This window comes from Papilio xuthus, unplaced genomic scaffold (genome assembly GCF_000836235.2).
Source record: "Papilio xuthus unplaced genomic scaffold, Pxut_1.1 DF829758.1, whole genome shotgun sequence".
NCBI lineage: Eukaryota > Metazoa > Arthropoda > Insecta > Lepidoptera > Papilionidae > Papilio > Papilio xuthus.
In genome coordinates, this window is record NW_013528891.1 from 1922015 (window position 1) to 1945919 (window position 23905).

A 23905-nucleotide genomic window follows, 5' to 3' on the forward strand; every position below is an offset into this window, starting at 1 on the left:
TTTCATAACGAGACGGTATTTAGTTCAATGTCAATTATAGTAAAAAGTTGCTTTACCATTTTTAAAGAAGAGTATCAAATTTTCTATTGTTACTATACTGGACGTAAGAGTCCTTACTACATCATCAGCTCACTATACGTCCACACCTACATTAACAGTGGTAGAGCCCGCTTTAACATATTTTCAAGAATTGGCTCGGCTCGCCCGGTGAAATACCACGACCACACAGAAGACACGCGTCAAGTGGAAGCTATTCCGCGTTTCGTCTGATGAGTGTGCGTCCCGGAGGCCCTATATAGTGCTCTTTCCCTTCCTACCCTCTTTCTTATAAGGGAAGTGGAAATGGACTTTCCGGATGAGAGGATGCATCGAAAGGGAAGATATTTTCTTTCTGTGTATCCTCTCTTCCGTCGATTAAAGGTAGGCAACGCATATGCAATGTCTATGGGCAACGGTCACTTCGCTATTTCAGCGATCTCAGGTGGCCGCTCGCTCGTTTGCCGCCTTATGATATATATTTAAAAAAAACACCGAGGGGCTCGGAGCCTACCCTGAGTTTGATTAGGCCATAGTCAACCACGCTGGCCCACGGCGGGTTGACTTCATATATATATCTTTGAGTTTTCTAGATATGTGCAGGTTGCATCACGATGTTTTCCTTCACCGTAACGTCAGATAAATGTACATATGTAAATCGGAAATCGAAAAACGATTCGAACCCAGGACTTGCAGATTGCAAGTCAAGTGAGTCACCCCTGAGCCACCGACGCTCACTTTAAAATATACATAACACTTATAAGCATAATTTAAATTGATTTTTTTAATTTAAATCCAAATTAGAAACGGTTACATTTTTCCTGTATAAAAATTTAAATTGGTGATTTTTCTACATCAACTTAGGATTCTTACCAACTATAGCAATATGTTTTATTCAATTAACAATAAAATTCAACTGAGGTGATATTAAAATTATCGGTAGTCTCTTTATTTTTCCAAAGAGAAAGAAAGTGATGAAAATATACAGAACACATTTAAAAAATTATACAGAAAGTTTCTTTTAACTATAGTGTGTCAAGGCCTTATATATAGAGATAAAAATTACGTTCCCAGTAAAGGCACTATTTTTATCATAAGTTACTACGTTCCGTTACACTCAAGTACCGTCGATGGTACTTAAATATTTTTATTCTGTTTTTAATTTTTCCGTAAAATTGTGAATCGAATAAAAATGAAAAATAAATTCATTTTCAATGAGGGCAATCAGATCAATCAAATAATATGCGCTATTTTTAGTAAGTATTTTTTTTATTTTATTTGTCAAAGAATAATTAGAACCAATGAAAAATAATATAAATTACTTGATTTATTTTGTTCTGTATACTTAGTACCGTTTTGTGTAGATCTATAGGAGGATTGTAGTTTTTTTACGTGACTGACAACCTCATATTTTTCATGGGTGTGTATGTATCACAATTTATGATCTCGCTAGACTCGACCCGCGACTCCGTCTACGCGAAATTAAAAAAAATAATTAGTAGTCTATTTCTTTTATACTGTGTTCTACAATTGTGCCGAATTTCATTAAGATCCATGCAACCGTTCTGGAGATACCTTCAAACAAAAATCCATCGAAACATTCACATTTATAATATTAGTAAGAAGTAAGATGTAGCCTAAACAATTGATTTTGACGATTTAGTTGTCATTCGATGCTATACAAATTGGGCTTATGTTTTTATAACAATCTTTTGTTATTCCAACAGTCAACATCCCGGCGATTTCATACGGCACCACCATAGGTTGGATGTCACCAATGACGCTTCTATTACAATCGAAGGATTCACCAACTGAAGTTCCTCTCACAGATATCGAGGTAATATTATTTTAATAAGTAAATTAGTGGAATCCCTTAAGTGCCGGTAACTCATCTGCGGTTCCTCTGGTATTGCTGATGTCCATGGGCGTCGTTGTACACCTCGGTGTTCCCGCTGCTCGTTTGCCCTCTTCTCTTATAAAAAAAAAGTGCCGGCAACGCAATTGCCATTCTTCTGTTATTGAAGACGCCTGAGTACAATTTATCAATACAATAAAATAGAATTTATTGGAAATATTTAAATTACGATCATAAGTGTACGATTTACAAACAAAAAATATTCAAAAATTATTCACGTGAATAAAGGGTTTTCTTGATAACATATGATTTTAATCTATTTTTAAATGATGCGAGGCTGGTTGCCGCTGTGACTTGGTCCGGTAACATTAGACTACCCCATCATTTTGTCCCAATAATTAAAATGTTCGTAACTATTAGTTACGAACATTTTAATCTTTAGTAATTTGCGTAGTGTACATGTATTTTATCTGATGTAGAGGGTTTTTATTGGTATGGGGTTTAGGTATATTTTTTCATTCTAACCTATTTATCATGTAAATTCGTAAGAACAAACATCAATTAGAATTTGCGTATCTTAATATAATACATTGAAAGTGAAAATCTATATATATAAAAGAAAGTCGTGTTAGTTACACTATTTATAACTCAAGAACGACTTTACCGATATGCCTGAAAATTGGTGCTACCTCCTAGCTTAGAGCCAGGAGGCGAACATGGGACCATATATATTTTTTTTAATTTATGCCTTCATGCAGCACTTCACTGCATTTTATTTAACTTACTAATATTATAAATGCGAATGTTTAGATGGATGTGATGTGGATGGATGGATGGGCCTTTGAAGATATCTCTAGAACGGCTGAATGGATCTCGATTAAATTGGCATACGCATAGAACATAGTCTGAAAGAACACATAGGCATAATTAAGTATATTTATATCCACGCGGGCGAAGTCTCGGGCAACAGCTGGTATTAGATAAAACAATGTCATTACTATTTCTACATTATACAAATTTAATCTTAATCAAAATGTATAATTGTTAATTGTATCAAACGTATGTATACAGTGTATAAATTAAAATTTATAAATTAATTATTATTATCGTTAGCAAATTAACATTGATAAAAAGTAATACTGTCTAGAAGTTCATCAATCCCATTTAAAACAATGAGTAAATAAAGTAATAAAATCAATCGACTATTTTGTAATAAATTTTTTATCATTATACTAGCCGTCGCCCGCGACTCCGTCCTCGTGGATATAAAGAAAAATTTAATTAGGGTAGCCTATGTGTTCTTTCAGTCTATATTCTATACGTATGCCAAATTTAATCGATATCGGTTCAGCCGTTCTAGACATGCATCTAAACATTCGCATTTATAATATTAGTAAGTTAAATAAAAAGCAGATCCTTAAGGCATAAATTCGAAAAAAATAAAAAAAAAACTAATACATAGTATCCTATGGCCGAATCCTGGCTCTAAGCTACACCCTCACCAATTTTCAGACATATCGGTAAAGCTGTTCTTGAGTTATAAATAGTGTAACTAACATAACTTTCTTTTATATACGAGTATATATATAGATTTTTATCATTATATTTAATTGCCGATCGTAAATAATGTGACATAAACGAATGCACAATAAATTGCAACATTTCTTCGATTCAATAATATTATTTATATGAAATATGACAATAGGTCATAACAATATCAACTACCATGATTAGCAATTTACTGACGTTTTCTAACATTATTTTTCAAATTACTCGATTGGAAAGAGGCATTGTTTTCCGCAAATACATTATATGGATATATATATGCAGTGGGCATGTTACGATGAAATTGCTTGACTTTTATTTTATATCAGAAGGCGGCAAACAAGCGAGCGGCCACCTGAAATCGTTGAAATAGCAAAGTGATCGTTGCCCATAGACATACGCAATTGCATATGCGTTGCCTACCTTTAATCGACGGAGGAGAGGATGCACAGAAAGAAAATATTTTCCCTTTCCATGCATCCTCTCATCCGGAAAGTCCACTTCCACTTCCCATTCTTTCCTTATAAGAAAAGCGTGGGAAGGGAAAAAGGACTAAATTAGGCCTCCGGGACGCACACTCATCATACGAAACGCGGAATTTCTTTAGGATTTCACTGGGCGAACCTGGCCAATTCGTACGAAGATGTTAAAGCGGGTTCTACCACTCTTAAACTTTGTTACATTAGCTATGTCTTTCACATAATAATACACTCCAAACAACGTCGCGCACACTCTATATAACGTCGAAAATGCCGCATTTTGAACCATTGAGCTGTAGAATCATTTAATGAAATTTTAAGTGGCTGTTATTTCTAGGAAATCGCAACTGTGTTTATTCTTTTGTCTTCTGTTTTATTTTTATATTCTCAAAGAAGCAATCTTATATCTTTCAGATATCCTGGATAGCGTCTCTTCCATATTTAATATGCGTCCCAGCAAATTATTTGGTTGCGTACGTTGGTGATAGATTTGGAAGAAAATTATCTATAATTTTTATGTCTACGGTGTGCGCGGTAAGTAAAATACATGTATACTTTCATACACATTCTTTCGTAGGTATACTTTTGTTTGCTAGTAACTGTGTTTTGATTTTCTTGGAACATGTGTAAGAACAATATTGCTATCTCTGTTTTTGTAAAGAGAATGAAGGGGATAGGGATGTTGAGGACTCACTGTAAAGGAAGCATGACTTAGGACATTTCCTTTATAGAGTTACTAGCTATCGTCCAAGACTCCGTCCGCGCGGGATTAAAAATAGTTCTTGGCCGATTCTCATGCTCACAAAATTTCATGAGAATCGGACAAGCCGTTTCGGAGCAGTATGGGAACGAAAATTGTGACACGAGAATTTTATATATAAGACTAGCTATCGTCCACGACTCCGACCGCGCGGAATTTAAAAAAAAAACCTAACAAGTAACCTTTGTATTCTTCCGGGCTATGTTTTATATGTATTTCAAATTTCATCGAGTTTACATAAACTGGTGAAGTTATCATCATCTCCTGTCGTTATTCTACGCACTTAGGGCACACAAAGTTTTCGACCAAATCGATCTATGTTCCGTTATTTCAAACTCCTCTAAATTATGTCACCTTATAAGCATTTCATGTTTTTGTTATCTTACACCTCTTTACAGTCTAAAAACAGATGAAACGTGATAGTTTACGGGTAGCAACATGTTTCACGATTCTGCATTCACGGCCTTTTTAGGTGTTCCGGACGAGATTTTTATCTCGCCCCCTTTACCGTGTTGCGGGGGGAGATAAAAGGGCTATGTGAGACTGTGTCATTCACAGACCTATATCTAAGAAATAATGCAGGAAAGTGAAAAGTCCTTGAAAAGAAAAATGTCTGATAAAGCGCGATGATAATGTTATCAAAGTATCAATTGGCAGGCGTTACAAATTTTGATAGGCATAAAAACGATTGTGAATTTGAATAGGAAACAGTATAAATCTATCAGATTTCTGTTTAATTTTACATCGACCAAGAATATCAAAAATGTTTTTTTTAATAACGACAAAAACGGATTGTCTGTAGGAAATTTTCAGGCCACACCAACACATAGACGTACACAAATCGACGTGATATGGTTAACTATACTCTAGTACGACCCTCGTTTTGAATATCGATTCTTTTTGTGTTCTTTTCTTCTCGACCTATATCCTATCAAATGTGAAAATTGTATGTATGTATTTTTAGACATTATTAGTTAGAATCATTTGTCGCGAATGACGCGCTTTCGTTACAAAGTGAAGTGTCAGAATGATTAGTGAGGGGACATAAACGACGACACTTTATTAAGGCTAGTGTTACGCCAGTACACCGGCACAATGTCGGATTTTCTTCCTAACAGTATCTAGATACCAGTAATAATAGGAGGTAATAACATTTTTCTTAATTAAAATAATTTTTCAGGCGTGTTGGATCCTCAAACTCTCTTCATACAACATCTGGGCGTTCCTAATAGCTCGATGTTTAGCCGGTATAGCAATGGCCGCTAGTTGCGTCAACTGTCCAGTGTACACGAAGGAAGTTTGTGATAATAACATTAGAGGCGCTCTGGGATGCATGGTGAGCAAAATTTAAAAAAAAACAAAACGAACTGTATCACCGATCAATCATGACTACAGTATTTTTGTAATTTACCTAAGCAAACTGTAAACATTAAGCAAATTGGATATTAAACGACTTCATTTATAAAGTGACGTGTTCTATAAAGCTAATACGAAGATGTAAATTTTACTTGCGATATAAATTTAGCCAAAATAATAATAATCACTAATTAATACGAAAATTGCAAATAAATAAGCTATAAGCTTTTGTTACTTACTTTACTGGCGTAGCGATCCAAGATCAGCCTTGGTGACACAAGAGATCGTCAGTCGATTTGGAGATCTTGAACGTCCGACTCTACAGCGACTCTTCATAAATCATCTTTTCATTTCAGTTGGCGTTATTTTTCACGATAGGTAGTCTATTCTCGTATGTCATCGGAGATATGTTTAGCTACCGTACAGTTCTATGGATATGTTTGTCTATACCTGTGTTCCATTTGATCACATTCGCATTGATGCCCGAATCACCATCGTATTTAGTCAAAATTGGTAAAGAAGAGGTACGTATGGAACGAGTTTACTATTGTTATGATCAGAATATTTCTGTCATGAGGGCGCCACAATCGCCTTTGATATTGCAACATTCTACATATACGTAAATAGATCCCACAAACTGACATTTAAAAATTTAATTTATTATTTTAGACATCCTACTTTGATATTGTATTTTTTTCTTGCCTGTTATAAATATTTTTCAGCATATAATGAATAAATACATATATGCATATACGTAATTACACATCAAATTATCACAAACTCAAAAATCTACGATTATAACAAATTTGCATCTCTTTTTCAAGATAAATATAAAAAATTAGCATCAAAAAGTAAATATTAACGCGTTGATTATTTCTTACATAAAAATATTAATTTTAATAGTTTATTCTAGATTTAAATATTATAAAAAAATTCTTACTTACAGGAAGCAGCCAAAGCATTATCTTGGTTAAGGCGTAGAGGCAAAAATCACTACACAATACAAAACGAAGTTGAAGCTATAAAGAAAGAGCAAAAGAACGACATCGACGGAGATAAATTCCTAATAAAAGCAATTCGTATGTTTATATCATTTTAAACTATCACTATAATTAAATACAGTCGAACCTGGATAAACAAGAATCCAAGGGCTATTTATCTCTATCTCAAGTTTATTTATGGACGCCGTCCGCCGAAACTGGATGATACTCGCTAATGGAGGTTTCTAGTTTATCCTGGTTCGATTGTACTAACCTTAAACTTGTAAGAGAAAATTACAAAAACCACTATAAACATTTATCACATATTGACTGGCATCACAGGAAGTATAATAATATAGTGACAAAGATAATAAAAGCACTTACCTATTTATTATCTTCTATTTCTTTATTCTACGCTTTTTGATTTTAATTACACGCACACTTCACAAACACTGAAACTAACCACTACGTTACATAGTATGTTTGCATCATTACACCAACAAGAATATTCATAAACTATTGTATTGAACTAAAAAGACACGCATTTGACAAATAACTAAAATTAAACACTAATTTAACACAAACTTTAAAACTATTTAACAAATTGTAAGTAGGTATTTCATTTTATTTACAACTGTCAAATTTTAATTTCTTTATTTTAAGAGTTGATGTTCTCGCCTGCCAGTCCGTCAGACTGCCAGTGACATAAAACTATTGGTTACGACTAAAACCATTGGATTATAAATAAAAAAAAAACAGAGGGATAATAATAATATTTGATTTTTCAGTAAAGGATAAGGTTTTATTCAAAGCATTTCAAATAGCGTTAATGGCGGCATTGGCTAGGGAAGTATGTGGCGCTGTCCCCGTATTGAATTTCGCTGGTGGAATATTCGCTATGGCATCGGAAGGCACAGGCTTGATTCTATCGCCTAATCAACAAGCGATGATGTTGGGTGTCGTTCAGTTGACGGGTTCTTTACTCGCTTCGAGTGTCGTCGAAAAAGTTGGAAGGAAGGTAATCTTACTAATATTATAAATGCAAATGTTTAAATGGATGAATGTTTGAAGTTATCTCCGGGATGGCTGAAAGGATCTGGCTGAAATTTGGCATAAACGTAGAGCATAGTCTGAAAGTACACATTGGCTACTAATTAAGTTTTTTTTAAATTGTCGCTATTTTTTCGATATTTTCACGTGCCAATTACAATACAGTTTTTTGACAGAAAAAGATTATAAAGTCAGAGAAACCTTTATATTCTCAAATTTAGAAGTGAAATGGTACAAGAATTAATATACAAACTTACCTTCTTTCAGGTTTTAATGGCTGGTACTTGCCTGATCTCTGGTCTGAGCATGTTTTGCTTGGCGTCCTGGTTCCTAGCCAGAGACTATTCCTACTTCGCGCCCGCTTGGATCCCGGTCTTTACTCTCTGCTTGTGCATACTATGCGATGCATCCGGACTTCAACCCATTTCCGTAGTTATTACTGGAGAGATATTTTCATTCAAGGTGAAATATTATTATTATTATAAATGCCAATATTTGGATGGATGGATGTTTGTTTGAAGGTATCTGGTGAACGGATGCATGGATCTAGCTAAAATTTGGCACAGATGTAGAACATAATCTAGAAGAACACATAGGCTAATCATTAAATTTATTAATTCCGAACGGAAGAAGTCGCGGGCGACAGCTAGACAACGAATTTTTTAACTTATTGGACGAAACGAGGAATTAGTAGTTAATTAGGCTTCTTTGTGATCTTGGTATAGCACCGAGCAAGTCTATTCGCGCAACAGCTGTCGCTTGCATTTAAAGAGTGGTGTGATAAATTCAGTCCAGAAGTAAATTGATGAATATTTGTATGATAACAATTAAAATGAATATTTATATTTCAGTATCGAGGATCAGTTTTAGCCACAACAATGGCAATAGCATCTTTAGCGGATTTCCTTCAACTATTATATTTCAAACCACTAGCAAGTTCTATTGGAGTACACTATGCCTTTTATTTCTTCAGTTTTATGTGTCTCAGTAGTGCATTGTACACCGTTATTGTCGTACCAGAAACAAAGGCACGAGACCTTGAAGACATCTACGACGATTTGAGGGGAAAGAGAAAAGAGAAGAATAAAGAAATTTCTTCAATTAGTAATGGACCTTGAACTTTTATAATTTACTATTGTGATATTTAGGTTAAAGGAAAGAATCTGTTATAAATATTATAATATTTTATATATTTAGTAGTTATTAGAAGGTTTGTCGATGATTCTTGCTTCCATTAGCACTCTTCTTCTCAGTGCGATAACATATATGCGTGACGTCATGAGACCATCGACAAAGTTATAGTAGAAAATATTTGATCAAAGAGTTTAAGACACTGATCTCTATAAATCGATAGGCTATTGCTTAGATGTTATAACTTATGTTTCATTTAAACACGCATATTAGTGTAACATAACACTTAATTCTATCGGTATTATTTGTAAATCCAAGCCATCCCAACAGATATAATCAGAGCCAAAATGAAGATAACCAAATAGGCACAAAATACTATATCTTATACCCAGTCTATTTATAGTGGTCAGTGGTTAAGACTTTGCAGGGTAAATGTCAACGGTATGGAAAGAGCGTGGCACCATGTTGCTTTCAAAATTGCTATGACTCGTACACATATTGATGTCTCTATTTTTCCAAAGAGAATGAAAGAGATGACAATATATTAATACATAATTTTCACTGCAGTGCAGTTTTATTTCTTACTCGCTTGGTAGACTCAGTAGATTTAACTTTATTTGTTTTTTAATTTTGCATAATCGGAACATCGGAACAATTTTAAAAATAAAAAATGTGAAAATACATAAAATTGGCTTTATTTATTGTATACTGTTAACGCAAATATCATTATGTGGTTATATTTTAAGCAAATAACTTGCAAATTTAAAAGTGATTATTGTTAATTGTTCACTTACTATAAGTGCTTTTGTTATCACTACGAGTTCTCGATATAAACTCACGTTACCATTTTTTAGCCCTTTAGCAAATACACTGTAAAAACTTTATAATAACTATAAAACAACTGCTAGCATTTTATAGTAATAAACGATTTTAAGACAATTTATTTAAATACATAGAACTTATTTTACTGAATTAACTCAACCAATATTAACTACATGTTGGTAAGTTTGACCATATGGACGATCATTTTCTTTGGCAAAGTAATTAGTTTAGTAATGTTTGTACCACAACAGCAGTTGCTTGCCTAATTTCTCCAGCAGGATAGTATAACAATCTCACAGAAACGTAAAATAGACGAATATTAATGACTGAATTACTACAAAAATACTTTTTAACTCGATTGAAACTCACTAGAAATAGTCGAAACGAATTTGAATATAGTAGTGGTCGTACGGACACAGACTATTACAGGTTAAAGATGTTGTCACATCGAACAATTTAATTTATATCTAGTTAGAAGTAACTCGACTAACATTGATGACCAACAGATAAGTTCACAGTTGTGTGTGAAGCGGATCAGTGAATCGGTTCGCAGATCACGTAAATTTGTACCTGTTTATTACGATTTTTCTATCGGTTTAGTCAACGTCTGACTCGAATCGTTATAGTACATCGCGTTGAGCCGTGAGCTGACAACTTAGTTGTTGAGTCGTAGCTCACAATTCAAGCCAATATGAGCTGAACTTTTGAGCCGGGTCAAGTCTACACGCATTTAGTTATATCAGTGTAAAAACTATGTTAGACAAAGAGTTTGCGTCTATTTTTGAGCCGATGCATTTTCTAAGTACTTGTCTCTTTATAAGAAAATATAATTTGTATAAAAATCAAGTTACACCAAGTTCTAAGCGAGGAATATTGTTTGCTGTGATTGGAATAATAATTGTTTATACCTTGTTACTTTTAACATTAAACAGTTTATCGATTATATTTAATGCAACAACTTATTATACTTATTTATTTATTTATATCCAATACGCTGTCGGTTGTAGTGTAATTATATTCATAAATTTATACCATAGTATATCTCATACAAAATTATTAATAACATTACAAAATATTGAACGATATTTACCAGATCGATGTGCTATAAAAAGGATGAAAATAATAGTTTGGATTTCATGTTTCACAATGATTTTGTCGCATGGAATATTTATAACCTTAAAATTAATATTGGATCCATTCTGGACGAAGGAGAAGGGTTGTTTTGTTATTCTAACACTTATTTTAGACTTTGAATTGTTTTATTCAACTGTTGTGGTACATTTAATGTCATGTAAGATGCAACAGTGGACTCAACTTTTAAATAAAGAAGACAAACAATCATCGAACAGAAAAAGAATTTCAGAACATAATTTAGAAATGATGTACAAGACATACAAATATTTATTAGATGCATTAACACTTGTAAAGGGATCAACACAATGGACGGTAACTATTTGCGTTTCGTTGATGAATGTATCAGAGGCTTAATTTTAACCCCTTTTTCCTTAACACCATTTTCTTATAAGGAAAGGATGAGAAAGGAAAGTTGATTTGACAGAGAAAGGGATGCATAGGGAAAATATCTTCTTTTTTATATTCCCTCTCCGTCGTTTAAAGGTAGGCAGATCTGTCGTTTCGCTATTTCAACTTTAACAAAACGCGTAGCTAGACTTAAAATGTGTCACCAATTTTGTTACCTCAGTACTTCTTAATTTGTCTTTTTACTTTAAAATAGAACATTACAAAGAACCATTTTAAAATACATTTTAATTATAGTATAAGGAAAGATAAAGTAATATATTTTTTGCAGATTTTATTACATTTTGTTACATTGTTTACGCAGTCAATGGCTTTCTTTGGAGTTCTGATGCTATGTACAGGGAACGAAGTTGTAAGTATCTATAACCGCTTGTTTCTACTGCAACATCCGTAGAACACATTATTTCAATCTATCCAAATAAAACGAGAGATATTTATAGCAACATAATTTGGTATAATTGCGACAGTGGAAAAGCACCGTTATTATTTATTTGAAATCTGCTTTAAGTTATCTACTAACGCTTAAGCAATAAATTTTCATAAACCATTAATGCATTAAATATACTAAAAAAAGGGTCTTGGCAGACAGACGGACGGACAAGAAAGTGATCCTATAAGGGTTCCTTTTTTTACGATGTTCGGAACCCTAAAAACTGTGGCATAATGAAACCAAGTCAGCGTATGTAGGGTCGGTCTAAGCCATGACTTAGCTCATTTTAAGGTTCCTTTACATATCGAAAATCATCGTAAAATATTGGTATCGATGAATGTATTAAGTTTAAAATTTATATTTCCAGATGAATTCCATGCTGATGACGAATCGTATATTGGGTATTGCCATATTTGTGATGAAGTCACTAACGGTGGAGACAATTTATTGCATGGTCTGCGAGAATTTTTACCGCCAGACAAATTCAGCTAAAGTGGCTGTTATATTATTTGGAAGCCACCAAGAATATAGTAAGTACCTCTCAGCCATGTTGACCAGCAAGGCCGTATTCCAGAGATGCAGGGCGCCAGCCAATGAACGTACTTACTTTTAAAAGCCCTAGATTGATTTTTGGGGCGCCCAATATGGTAAATACGCCCCTGTTTACTAGTACAATCTTTTTTAGTAACGCACGTGCGCCAGGCGTATGGCGACAACCATTAAAAGTATTATTTTAGCAAGCGCCAGGTTGAATTTTGCGCCTAGGCGCCCAATATGGCGATGGTTAAAACAGCAGTAGTTGTAGAGTATTTTTCTTATAACAAAATGTTATCTAGTCGTCTTATTTCTATCATCTAATATTAGCCTAATATTATCATTATAGGCAGTGCTAAAAAGTTCGTGAAAAGCGTACAAAAATTAAACAGCTTGCTGTATCAGAAGTTGACCGGTTGCGGTGTGTTCGTGGTGGATGCGAAGTTGCCATTGCATTTGGGTGATTTGATATTGAATCATACTGTAGTTTTGCTGCAGTTCGCCCTCAGCAAGATACGTGAATCTGAAGATGACTGATGAAAATAAAATAAAAATGTTTTCATAGAATAAAAATATAGTCAACAACAATCACATTGTAAATCATAGCACTCAGAGTTATGTGGTTGTTAGGCAAGTTTATTAATGTAGCAATGAAGTCTATTACTAAAATGAGAAGATGCCACTTAGTGCGTCTGAATGGGGTAGTAACTTTTTAAAATTACTTGAAATGTGACTACAGAAATAAAGAATACATCGATTTGAAAAAGGATAGGTTAATAATGATAATAAAAATGTATACAGACATTGATTTTATTTTGTATTATACTTCGAAAATCCTAAAAATAAAGAACTACAAACAAAGACCAAGATATTTACCGAAATTCATAAGTTAATTACTTGTATATTAAATTATTCAAACTTTCGTGAGACATTATAATAAACTTATATATAAAAAACGAATATACGTGAGTGTTTAGCCGTTTTTTTTTATACTTGTATAAAAAAACGTCTCTTAGTGCTATTTACTAGACTTAAGAGAATGGTATCTGCAACAATAAAGTTGTGTACGTGGTCAGTACGGAAAGAAAGCGTAGCGGCAGTGAGGCGTCCACAGTCAGTATACCACATGTCACCAGCGGAGAATACCTACTTTCTCGTCGTAGACTCTTGTATGCTAAACGTTCGAATGCTGTAAAAAAAAACGAGCTATAAAATTATGAACAATTTTGCTAACAATTTTGTTATAATACTTTTTTGTGTTTATTATAGTTAGGAGTGTCTTGTGAAGTCTGGACTCTTAAACCCCACGCGGGCGAAGTTGTTGAAAACAGCTACAAAGTTTTAAGTTTCTGACATTGCTGATAATTTGAAATAACTTACCTGTGCATTTTTTATCTGCAATTGATTTTAAAAATAAAACTTGCGTGTTCTTAAGCGATATGTAGAGCATTTCACACTCATAACTGATAGAAATTAATAAAATAATATTCTTGATTGTCCATATTAATAAAATAAATATCAATACATTGAATGTAGTTGACTGAAAGAAACATATATATTTTAACACGAGTACATAATAAGAGGATGGAGAGATGAAGCGTCGGTAGCTCAGTGGTCAAGCACTTGACTTGCAATCTGCAGGTCCTGGGTTCGAATCCCGCCATGTACCAATGTGTTTTTCGATTTCCGATTTACATATGTACATTTATCCGACGTTCTTACGGTGAAGGAAAACATCGTGATGCAACCTGCACATATCTGAGAAGAAATTCAAAGATATATGTGAAGTCAACCAACCCGCACTTGGCCAGCGTGGTTGACTATGGCCTAATCACCCTTAACTAGGGTAGGCTCCGATCCCTTCGGTGTGGACGTATAGTGAGCTGATGATGATGATAACATAATAAGATAACTCACGCACGTAACACAGAGAGATAGGCAGAGTATACTGACTCTTTCGCCTAATTCAATACTAATGAGAAATTATATTTTAACAAACTGACTATCGCCTATAATTCTGTTCGCACGGAATTAAAAAATAACTTAATAAATAGCCTATGTGTTCTTCCAGACTATATTGTATCTTTATGCCGTATTTCATTAAGAATCATAAAGCTGTTCTGTAGATCAAACAAACATACATCCTTCTAAACTTTCGCATTTTTAATATTAGTAAGATTCAAACAATTTTACATTTATAAGGCCAAAATAAATCAATACAGTATAAATGATATTTTAATCAGTGAAAAATGTCTCGTTTCTATTGATTTCGACGATAAATTCAACTCTGTTTAATCTGTAAGTATTATAATGAGCAAATTTAAAAAAATAACTTCAGTTTTAAATTGTTTCATCTCACCGTAATCATGTATTGAACATTATTCAATAGCTGCATAAACATTATAACAATGTGGTAAGTAATCTGCAATAAAACAACATTTTTATTAATACAACTACCTGTCGCCCGCGTCTCCGTCCGCGCGGCAATAAAAACAACTTAATTAGTAGCCTATGTGTTCTTGCGGGCTATGTTCTTCATATATACCAAATTTCAGCGACATCCATACAGTATTTCTGTTTGAAAGTATAAAAAATATAACCGATATCCACAAAAATACTAACCTGAATTTGACAAAGCTGCTTATAAATACACGATGCTTCAATAATGTCTGAAAAAGTTTTGCGCGTTACATCCCAGTATCTTTTCTGTCTTGTCTCATCGTTTATCACTTCTATGTTCAACTGTTTCTCTTCTTTTAGCTTTAAAGTCCAAGAATCGATTACTATCCTTAATAATTTAATTATTCGAATAATATAAATAGTATTGAAATCGTTTATTAACAAAATAACAACTACAAATGTATAGTATAATTCGAATCTCGATATAAGTATTTGAATTAACACAATTACTATATGAGTAATAAAAGAAAAAAACACATATATCCAATTTGTTAAAGTTAATATTTTACAATCAATATCATTCGTGATGAATTTCTTAATATTTTTTATTTTAATAATAAAACACACATGAACATCGCTGTTTACAACATTTAAAAAAGTGTTCAGAAGGTAACCGAAAGCGTAAAGAAAGAAATTAACCATAAGCAACGTCAAGGAAACAATATACAATTTAAAAATGTAATCATTTAAAAAGATTGCACTTAAATAGATTATAATAAAAGACATACAGATAATTAAAGATATAAAATTAGTAAAATAACTATTAGAAGTTATGAAATTATATTTTATACTATATTTAGTAGATAATGTAACATAATTTAGTAAGTTTAAAGGTCGCAAGAACATCTGGATGTCTTTATCGACAAAATTATCCAATAGTATTTCATTTTGGCTATTCAATGTAGAAATCATGGTTAGAAATGCCCGATTTGTTTTTATGTTTTCTTAACTTAGATGTTACCGAACCACTAAGTTTATTACTACTAAGTTAATTCCTTAATCCACAGTTTTAATTAAGTAAGTGGGTTGCGTCTCCAATTAAATATGTCAAATAACATGGTTATTGTTTTACAAAACAAAATATCTTTTTAATATATAACGAAGAGCGTCGGTCACTCAGTGGTCAAGCACTTGCCTTGCAATCAGCAGGTCCTGGGTTGGAATACCGCCATGTACCAATGTGTTTTTCGATTTCCGATTTACATATGTACATTTATACGACGTTCTTACGGTGAAGGAAAACATCGTGATGCAGCACATATCTGAGAAGAAATTCAAAGATATATGTGAAGTCAACCCGCACTTGGCCAGCGTGGTAGACTATGGCCTAGTCACTCCGAACTTAGGGTAGGCTCCGCTCCTCAGTAGGGACGCGTAGTGAGCTGATGATGATATAACTAAGAGACTAAATAGAAAAGGAATTAATGTTAGTGATGATCATTGATATACAGTGTGATAATGGTGGTGATGGTGATGATGATGAAGATGATAATATGACACATAAATAAATAGAAAGGTTTAGCATAAAACCAATACAAACGCGATGTCAGATTTATTACTTTTTATTTGCTATCATAATCATTTGAATACAATTTTGATTTTATTGACAAAAAAATGAAAATAAAACATTAAAACAATCTTCCACAACCACATCCAAGTCCGTTATAACCTACACCAGCGTTGTAACCTACATTAGCGTATGTGATACCATCAATAAAACCTAAGCCAGTGGTACCGATTGCATCTTCGTTGAGAATGCGGACATCACCAGACCCACAACCGTATGCAACCGCGCCTGCACCTGCTGACGGTACCGCGCCCTCCAAGTATGTAGTACCCAAGAACGGCAACTCACCAATCACAGCAAGAATACCTGCATACTCATTCTCCGATACCACAGACACCCCATTTGGAGGTACCGCGGAATAACTTCTGATAGCAAAACCGCCGCCATCGGCAGCGGACACGATAGCCTCGTAGTCACTACCCAATACCCCGCAAGGTCGGGACACGGGTAGTGGATATTCATTGTAAGTTAGACCATTACCGCAGCTGCCGACGTTGTAAGAGTTACGGAGATGACAAGCACCGAACACATTCTGAAATAACAAACTAATTCGTTAATTGAAACATTATTAAAGTGGACCGTAATATTTTTTTTATAAGAGAAGGGGGAAAATAAGCGGCGGGTACACCGAGATGTTCATCAAAGCCCATGGACATCTGCAATAACAGAGGAACTACAAATGCGTTGCCGACCTTTGTGATGGTGAAACGCTCGCTCTTGAAGGACCCTAAGACGTAGCGGTTGAATACCATTCGAATGTTACAAATGAACACTTTGAAAACTCCATACTTACATACAAACCGGAACAATAATTAAAAATATTAGACTAGTAATTAAGAATACATAAAATACCTGAATTGTAACTGCGAGTGCGCATGACAGAAGAACGAAGTAAGCGGCCATTTTGTTTTATTGTTTTCGAGTTGTGATCCCGGAATGGCAATAACAATTTTCTAATATGCTTTTATAGTCAAATGTATTACAAAATAATATCGCATTTTGCCAATATTTCGTCAAAACAAACGTGTCGATAACAATTATGGTATTAGTCGTTATAATAGCAATAATTTAACGCAACTTTAGTTGTTCTTTTATATGTAAAAAATATTTCTTTGACACTCTAAAAACGGTCATATTATTTATTATAAGAAATTAAAAAACGTTTAAAAGGTAGCTTATGAATTACATAATAATTCCAGTTATACTTAAAAAAGATATCCAAAAGAATTCTGGTGTAAGAAACGCCTTGATTTGAGTTACATTTCAAAAATAACCTTAAAATTTTTAAATCACCAAAAAAGTTGCCTCTTTCTTTGATACTTTAATTAAACGTAGATACTTATTTCCTTAGTTTCCTTTACAATCAAATTCTAACAATATCGTCATAGTCGTCGCAAACATCGGTTTTGCAACATTTTGCATACGATAATAAACTCGGTATAAAAGCGAATGCAAATCAAGAAATGTCATTCAATTCTATTGAAAGCAAACATGTCTTCATTTACCTTCTTCCTTGTGATCGCGGGCTTCCTAGCTGTGGTACAGGTAAATTACATTTTTTTCTGAATTTTTCTAAATCAAAATAAATTCACTTCTTAAATTCATATTGCTTCAGAATACCCTTAAATTGTTTTTCTTTTTAATTTGTGTTTCATTTTTCAGACTACATACGGACAGTGTCTCGGTAACTATCCATTGAATGGATTTGGTAATTACGATAATGGTTACGGTCGTCTTGGCTATGGATCTAACCTGGGCTATGGTTTGCCTGGTGAAGCTATCGGAGCGTATGGTGGAGAAGGTATTGGTGATTTGGATGTTGCCGGTGAGCTAGCGGTTGCGGGTACTACCGCTGTGGCTGGGCAGGTGCCAATACTAGGCGCCGTGCAATTCGGAGGTGAAGTGCCGGCCGCAGGCACGGTTACCATTGCCGGTAGATGTGGTTGCGATTGCAATGGTACTCCAATGTTTTAAAAAAAAAATTCCAAAAATTTTGAAAATAAAAATTTGAACTCATAATTTCCTGGTTTTATTGTGTCAGTTGTGTAAATTGATATGCCCTTGGTACGATAGGAAATAGATAATATAAAATTGATAAGGGGTTTGCAACTTAGTTTTTGAAATATTTATCAATGTATAAGCATTAGGAATTTAGTTGGAAATAATTCCTCCCACAACTTTATCGTAACTCATCGAAATTCGAGATAGTCACGTATTTTAAATACAGTTGTTAAACAAATACAAATTCATAACTTCATAATGTTGCCATGAATCTTTTAAAATTGTAGCAAACGACTTTTTCTTTTAGTTTTCAGAGATGAATAAGTAAATTAAATAATTCATCCTTATAACACTTTTAGAGTGCCTTTAAAAATTTTTATGAAATATTCCGAGATTTTTGAAAAAAAAAATATTCTGTGAAAATCGGATTGTGACTGTCAAATTATTAATGTCAAGTTGCTAAATTTAAGATTGTGTCAGTTCAGTTCAAGTATAAAAATGCTTGTTATTTGAATACAGTGTTTAATTTCCGTACTTTACGATTATTCAGACAACATACTGCTCGTTTATTCAAAGAAAGCCTTATATTTAACGGTATATTAAATTATAAACATGTTAAAAGCTGTGATATTAATTGGAGGACCGCAAAAAGGTATTTGTTTAAGTTTGCCAACGTCACCGGCTTTTATCGTCCCTTGTGAAAAACAATAAGATTATCAAATTTCATAAAAATTTACATTAATTAAATTCTCGAGTATTTTGATTTAAAAGTATTATAGTAAAACTTAACAATAGCGGATAAATGAAAATTTACAATATTAATATTAAAAAATTATATTTAAACTTTTCCATTTAATTTACAATGAAATCTAATCTAAAACTTTAATATATAGTTCCAAAAACAAAACATGTCTGTAATTGTCTCAAAAAATTATGATAATAATTTGTTTTTTCTAATTTTATTTTACAGGTACACGGTTTCGTCCCTTATCTTTGGATACACCAAAACCGCTATTCCCTATAGCTGGTCTCCCATTAATACAACATCATATAGCAGCGTGTGTTAAACTAGAAGAATGCAAGGAGATACTAATCATTGGTTCCTACACAACAACACATATGACACAATTTGTGACTGATATGCAGAAAGAATATCATGTTATTATTAGGTAAGTTTTATTGGCATTTATAATTTTATTTATATGCAAACGACGCAACTAAAATTCCAACTAACTATAGGGCCTATATACTGCCTTGAGAGTAAGGCACACTTGAACTCTGAATGGAAAGGGAGTCCTGAAGGTTTCTGCATTACACAGTCTTACATAACCCTTCTAAAACCCACTAGCCCCAGGTAGCTCTAAAATCAGCACTGCTAATCGACAAACTTCTATTACATCCCCCAATTAATTTCAAATAAAGTTTATTGTTTTTATATCTAGTTCATATTATTAATTTGTTTTTAGTAATACATACAAATTATATATTTTGCAGATATTTACAAGAATTCACCGCATTAGGTACTGGTGGTGGTCTTTATCACTTCAGAGACCAAGTACGAGCAGGTAACCCGAGTGCCTTCTTCTTGCTCAATGGTGATGTGTGTGCCGACTTTCCTTTGAAGGAATTATGGACCTTTCATGATGAGAGACCTAATGCTTTGGTAAGTACTGAGTATATTAGCTGCGGGTTTTTGAGACCAAAATCTTTGTGCATGACAAAATGTTTAATATTAAGATTTTTGTCCCAGAAACCAAAGGTAAAGTAAATACTTTCATTATTCAAATGTTACTATGTCTTCATTTATTTAAAATGTTAGAGAATAGTTTTATTTGTCTAGTACTAAACTTAGCTAATTGCCTTAATTATGCAAGACTTTGCTCCATACATTTCAGAGGCGTTTAGAATATTTTTTAGTCAATCTTGTTTTATGACCTCTAATATTATTCATGAACTAGCAGTTTTTCTGTGACTTCGTCCGCGCAGTATAAAAAATCACTGTAGAGTAGTTTCCCAACAACTAAATTCAATAGGTCAAAAGTTTCGGAGCCTGTTCAATGAAAACATACAATAATTAGTTCATTACTTAATAAAGTAATGTCACCCACATCCAACCTGGATATACATAACTTTAACCATTTGTATTGTCTACCCACATTTTTTTTTATTTATGATATAGACAATGTTTGTGAATTCCATTAAATAAATCGATATTTCAGGTAACAATAATGGGTACGGAAGCGACCCGTCAACAATCCATTCACTATGGTTGTATGGTTAGCGAGGCATCAACAAAAGCGGTCACACATTACGTAGAGAAACCCAATTCATATGTATCAACATTGATTAACTGCGGTGTGTATGTCTGTTCGTTGCAAGTCTTCCATACAATGGCTGAAGCATTCCAGAAGAAACAAGATGGATATTACAAGTAGGTCGGCCTGGAACTAAAAAATAATAATTAGTAGCCTATGTGTTCTTTCATACTATGTAGGCAAACGAACGAGCGGTCACTTGAAATCGCTGAAATAGCGAAGTGACCGTTGCCCATACACATACGCAATTGCATATGCGTTGTCTACCTTTAATCGACGGAGGAGATGATGCACAGAAAGAAAATATTTTCCCTTTCCATGGATCCTCTTATCCGGAAAGTCCACTTCCACTTCGCATCCTTTCCTTATAAGAATAAGGGTGGGAAGGAAAAGTAGGTGGAAATCTTTTCCAAATATCAGCGTGATCCGTTCAGCCGTTCTGGAGATACCTTCTAATAAACATGCATCCATCCAAACATTTGTATTTATTATATTAGTATGATTAATTTGACTATTGTATGTCATTTACTAGTGCGAGTGGACAAAATGGTTCTCACCCGGGATATATGTCATGGGAACAAGATGTCTTGGCACCTCTCGCGGGGACTAACAAACTATTTGCTATGCAGGTATGTTAAAAATATATTGTTTTTTCAAAATAATTTAGTTAAAATTACTTTCATAAGAGTAATGTAATATTTTACATAGAAAATTTATTTTTATTTTCATAAACTATACTACTACTAAAAATACTAGGACACATTATTTTGATCAATTGTGTAAAACTAGCTATCGCCCGCGACCCTGTCCACGCAGAATATTTAGTAGCCTATGTGTACATCCAGACTATGTTCTACATCTATGCCAAATTTCATCAAAATCCGTTGAGCCTAGAAAGGCTCATGTTTTTTAGAAATCTCTAGAAAGACATTTCTAAAAAACATCCATCCATCTAAACTTTCGCATTTATAATATTAAAAAGTTATTAATACTCTAATATGCATTGCTATTAATACATGAAAATTAAAATAGAAACTTTCTTTAAGAATAAATTGTTAAATTTCAAACATTCAATGGTGACTCACCTGATATATTGTATCAAATCATCACAGCATTTAATGTGTTAACTAATTCCAGGTAAATAACTGGTGGTCACAAGTGAAGACGGCAGGCTCAACAATATATGCTAACAGACATTATCTGGAATTAAACAGACAAAAGCAGATAGATCCTCCCTGTCAGATATTGCCGGACGTCTTCCTGCATCCTACTGCTGTGATTGATAGCACCGCTGTGGTGAGTTGGTCTTGTATACGAGGGGCTTAAAACATAGAGGGCTTTTACCGTAATATGGTATAACTGTGTAGCAAAGAAAGGAATTGTATATCATAAGCTTTGGTGACTCACGGGTTAAGCACTTGATTTGGAATCTGAAGGTTCTATGTTCGAATCTCAATGTGTTTTACATATGTACATTTATACTACCTTGTTACGGTGAAGGGAAACATCGTGATACTGCACATATCTGTGAAGATCAAAGATATGTGTGAAGTCAACCCGCACTAGGCCAGCGTTGACTATAGCCTTGTCACTAACTTAGGGTTGACTCAGAGCTCCTTAGTGGGGATACTAAACTGGGAAGCTGATGATGATGATAATAACTTTATTTGTCTAGATTATTTTAATCATTATACCAATTTGAGTATTATTTAAGTACATCATTGCCTACTTTTAGACGTTATTAATTAGAATCATTTGTCGCGAATGACGCGCTTTCAAAGTCAAGTGTCAGGATTAGTGAGGGGACATAGACGTCGATATTTTAGTAAAGCTAGTCCTTGCGCCAGTACACCGGCACACTGTCGGATTTTCTTCCTAATACTTAGTTTTGTTTTTTTCAGATTGGTCCAAATGTATCAATAGGTGCGGGTGTTATTGTGAAGGCTGGAGTTAGGATCAAAGAATCTATAATTCTTAATAACGCGACTATAAATGAACATGCGCTAGTTATGTATTCTATTAGTAAGTATTATATACATAAAATTAACTCCTGTATACTGTATATCTATGAAGTAAATAATAGTATATAACATATCGTCATCCCTGTCATTATCTTTGAGAAAACGGAGATAACAATATGTTTTAAACGGAAATTTTGGTGCTCAGAAACCCAATATGAATGACCTTATATATAAAAGTTTATTTCTCTCCTGTTGTTTAATGTTTAAACTAGGTATCGCAGACGTCAGCGCGAAATTAAAAAAAAACTTAATATTAGCCTGTGTGTTCTTCAAGATCCGTTGAGCTGTTCCGGAGATTCATTTTTCTCTTTCCCTTCCCACCCTTTTTCTTATGAGGAAGGGTTGGGAAGTGGAAGTGGACTTTCCGGATCAGAGGATGCATGGAAATCCACCTTTTGATATAAAAGATACCTTCTAACATCTATTCATCCATCATCCAAACATTCGCATTTATTAAGATATGAAATTGTTACTTGTTTTTAGTTGGTCAAGATGTATCAGTAGGTGAATGGTCTCGGGTTGAAGGGACACCCTCAGATCCGGATCCTGACAAGCCCTTCGCCAAGATGGACAACCAGCCCTTGTTCAATACAGATGGACGTCTCAATCCTTCCATTACTATATTAGGTAAGTCTTTATAATTGCATCTATATGAAAATTTTCTCATATAAAACTAAAAAACAAATACAAAAAACAATAACCTAAACTAACTTAACTCCTGTAACACTCTGGCAAATAATATTAATTCAAAAATAAACTAAAGGTTTTTTTTCGATTTTATAATTAAAAATAAGTAAATCTAACCTAACCTAAAATCCTACCTAATACCATTACCAAAACAAACTAATAACTGCTGACCAATTCTAAATAATTATGTTATATCCGAATTTGATATAATAATTTTCCTATATCCGATTACCGAATATCTCTATCCAAGCAATATCCATTTCCAAATAATATCCCTTTCCAAATAGTATCCCTATCCAAACAGTATCCCTATCCAAATAGTATCCCTTTCCGAATA

At 33.6% G+C, this 23905-nt stretch overlaps 4 protein-coding genes across 4 annotated transcripts in view; 3 read left to right on the plus strand and 1 right to left on the minus strand.

Annotated features, from left to right (window-relative positions):
• Positions 1 to 1147: 1147 nt before the first annotated feature.
• LOC106113723 (facilitated trehalose transporter Tret1-like) lies at positions 1148 to 9215 on the plus strand. Its single transcript, XM_013306597.1, has 9 exons — positions 1148 to 1292; positions 1764 to 1873; positions 4330 to 4449; positions 5856 to 6011; positions 6388 to 6555; positions 6978 to 7110; positions 7800 to 8029; positions 8329 to 8523; positions 8913 to 9215. The coding sequence occupies exons 1-9, from the start codon at positions 1229 to 1231 to the stop codon at positions 9177 to 9179; spliced, it is 1443 nt and encodes a 480-aa protein (XP_013162051.1). The 5' UTR covers positions 1148 to 1228; the 3' UTR covers positions 9180 to 9215.
• Positions 9216 to 16605: 7390 nt separating this feature from the next.
• Positions 16606 to 17491, minus strand: LOC106117281 (chorion class B protein PC10-like). Its single transcript, XM_013311552.1, has 2 exons — positions 17397 to 17491; positions 16606 to 17076 (listed from the first exon to the last, which is right to left on the minus strand). The coding sequence occupies exons 1-2, from the start codon at positions 17445 to 17447 to the stop codon at positions 16606 to 16608; spliced, it is 522 nt and encodes a 173-aa protein (XP_013167006.1). The 5' UTR covers positions 17448 to 17491.
• Positions 17492 to 18032: 541 nt separating this feature from the next.
• LOC106117361 (chorion class A protein PC292-like) lies at positions 18033 to 18518 on the plus strand. Its single transcript, XM_013311677.1, has 2 exons — positions 18033 to 18089; positions 18207 to 18518. Exons 1-2 carry the CDS (start codon positions 18036 to 18038, stop codon positions 18516 to 18518), a joined length of 366 nt encoding a protein of 121 aa, XP_013167131.1. The 5' UTR covers positions 18033 to 18035.
• A 496-nt stretch (positions 18519 to 19014) lies between these two features.
• Gmppa (GDP-mannose pyrophosphorylase A) overlaps positions 19015 to 23905 on the plus strand; it is a 5780-nt gene continuing 889 nt past the window's right edge. Inside the window, exons 1-8 of the mRNA XM_013306049.1 lie at positions 19015 to 19197; positions 19516 to 19714; positions 20040 to 20208; positions 20765 to 20976; positions 21393 to 21489; positions 21998 to 22156; positions 22762 to 22882; positions 23365 to 23508. Of these exons, the coding sequence (XP_013161503.1) occupies positions 19158 to 19197; positions 19516 to 19714; positions 20040 to 20208; positions 20765 to 20976; positions 21393 to 21489; positions 21998 to 22156; positions 22762 to 22882; positions 23365 to 23508 (1141 nt within the window). The 5' untranslated portion in view covers positions 19015 to 19157. The remainder of the gene's footprint in view (positions 19198 to 19515; positions 19715 to 20039; positions 20209 to 20764; positions 20977 to 21392; positions 21490 to 21997; positions 22157 to 22761; positions 22883 to 23364; positions 23509 to 23905) is intronic.

Excerpts from the sequence above, each read along its gene's own strand:
- LOC106117281 (XM_013311552.1), bottom strand. The coding sequence starts at position 17,447 with ATGGCCGCTTACTTCGTTCTTCTGTCATGCGCACTCGCAGTTACAATT. Across the intron at positions 17,077-17,396 it reads CACTCGCAGTTACAATTCAG|AATGTGTTCGGTGCTTGTCA; the intron begins GTATTTTATGTA and ends TTGTTATTTCAG.
- LOC106113723 (XM_013306597.1), top strand. The coding sequence starts at position 1,229 with ATGAAAAATAAATTCATTTTCAATGAGGGCAATCAGATCAATCAAATA. Across the intron at positions 6,012-6,387 it reads GAGGCGCTCTGGGATGCATG|TTGGCGTTATTTTTCACGAT; the intron begins GTGAGCAAAATT and ends TTTTCATTTCAG. Across the intron at positions 6,556-6,977 it reads TCAAAATTGGTAAAGAAGAG|GAAGCAGCCAAAGCATTATC; the intron begins GTACGTATGGAA and ends TCTTACTTACAG.
- LOC106117361 (XM_013311677.1), top strand. The coding sequence starts at position 18,036 with ATGTCTTCATTTACCTTCTTCCTTGTGATCGCGGGCTTCCTAGCTGTG. Across the intron at positions 18,090-18,206 it reads GCTTCCTAGCTGTGGTACAG|ACTACATACGGACAGTGTCT; the intron begins GTAAATTACATT and ends TTCATTTTTCAG.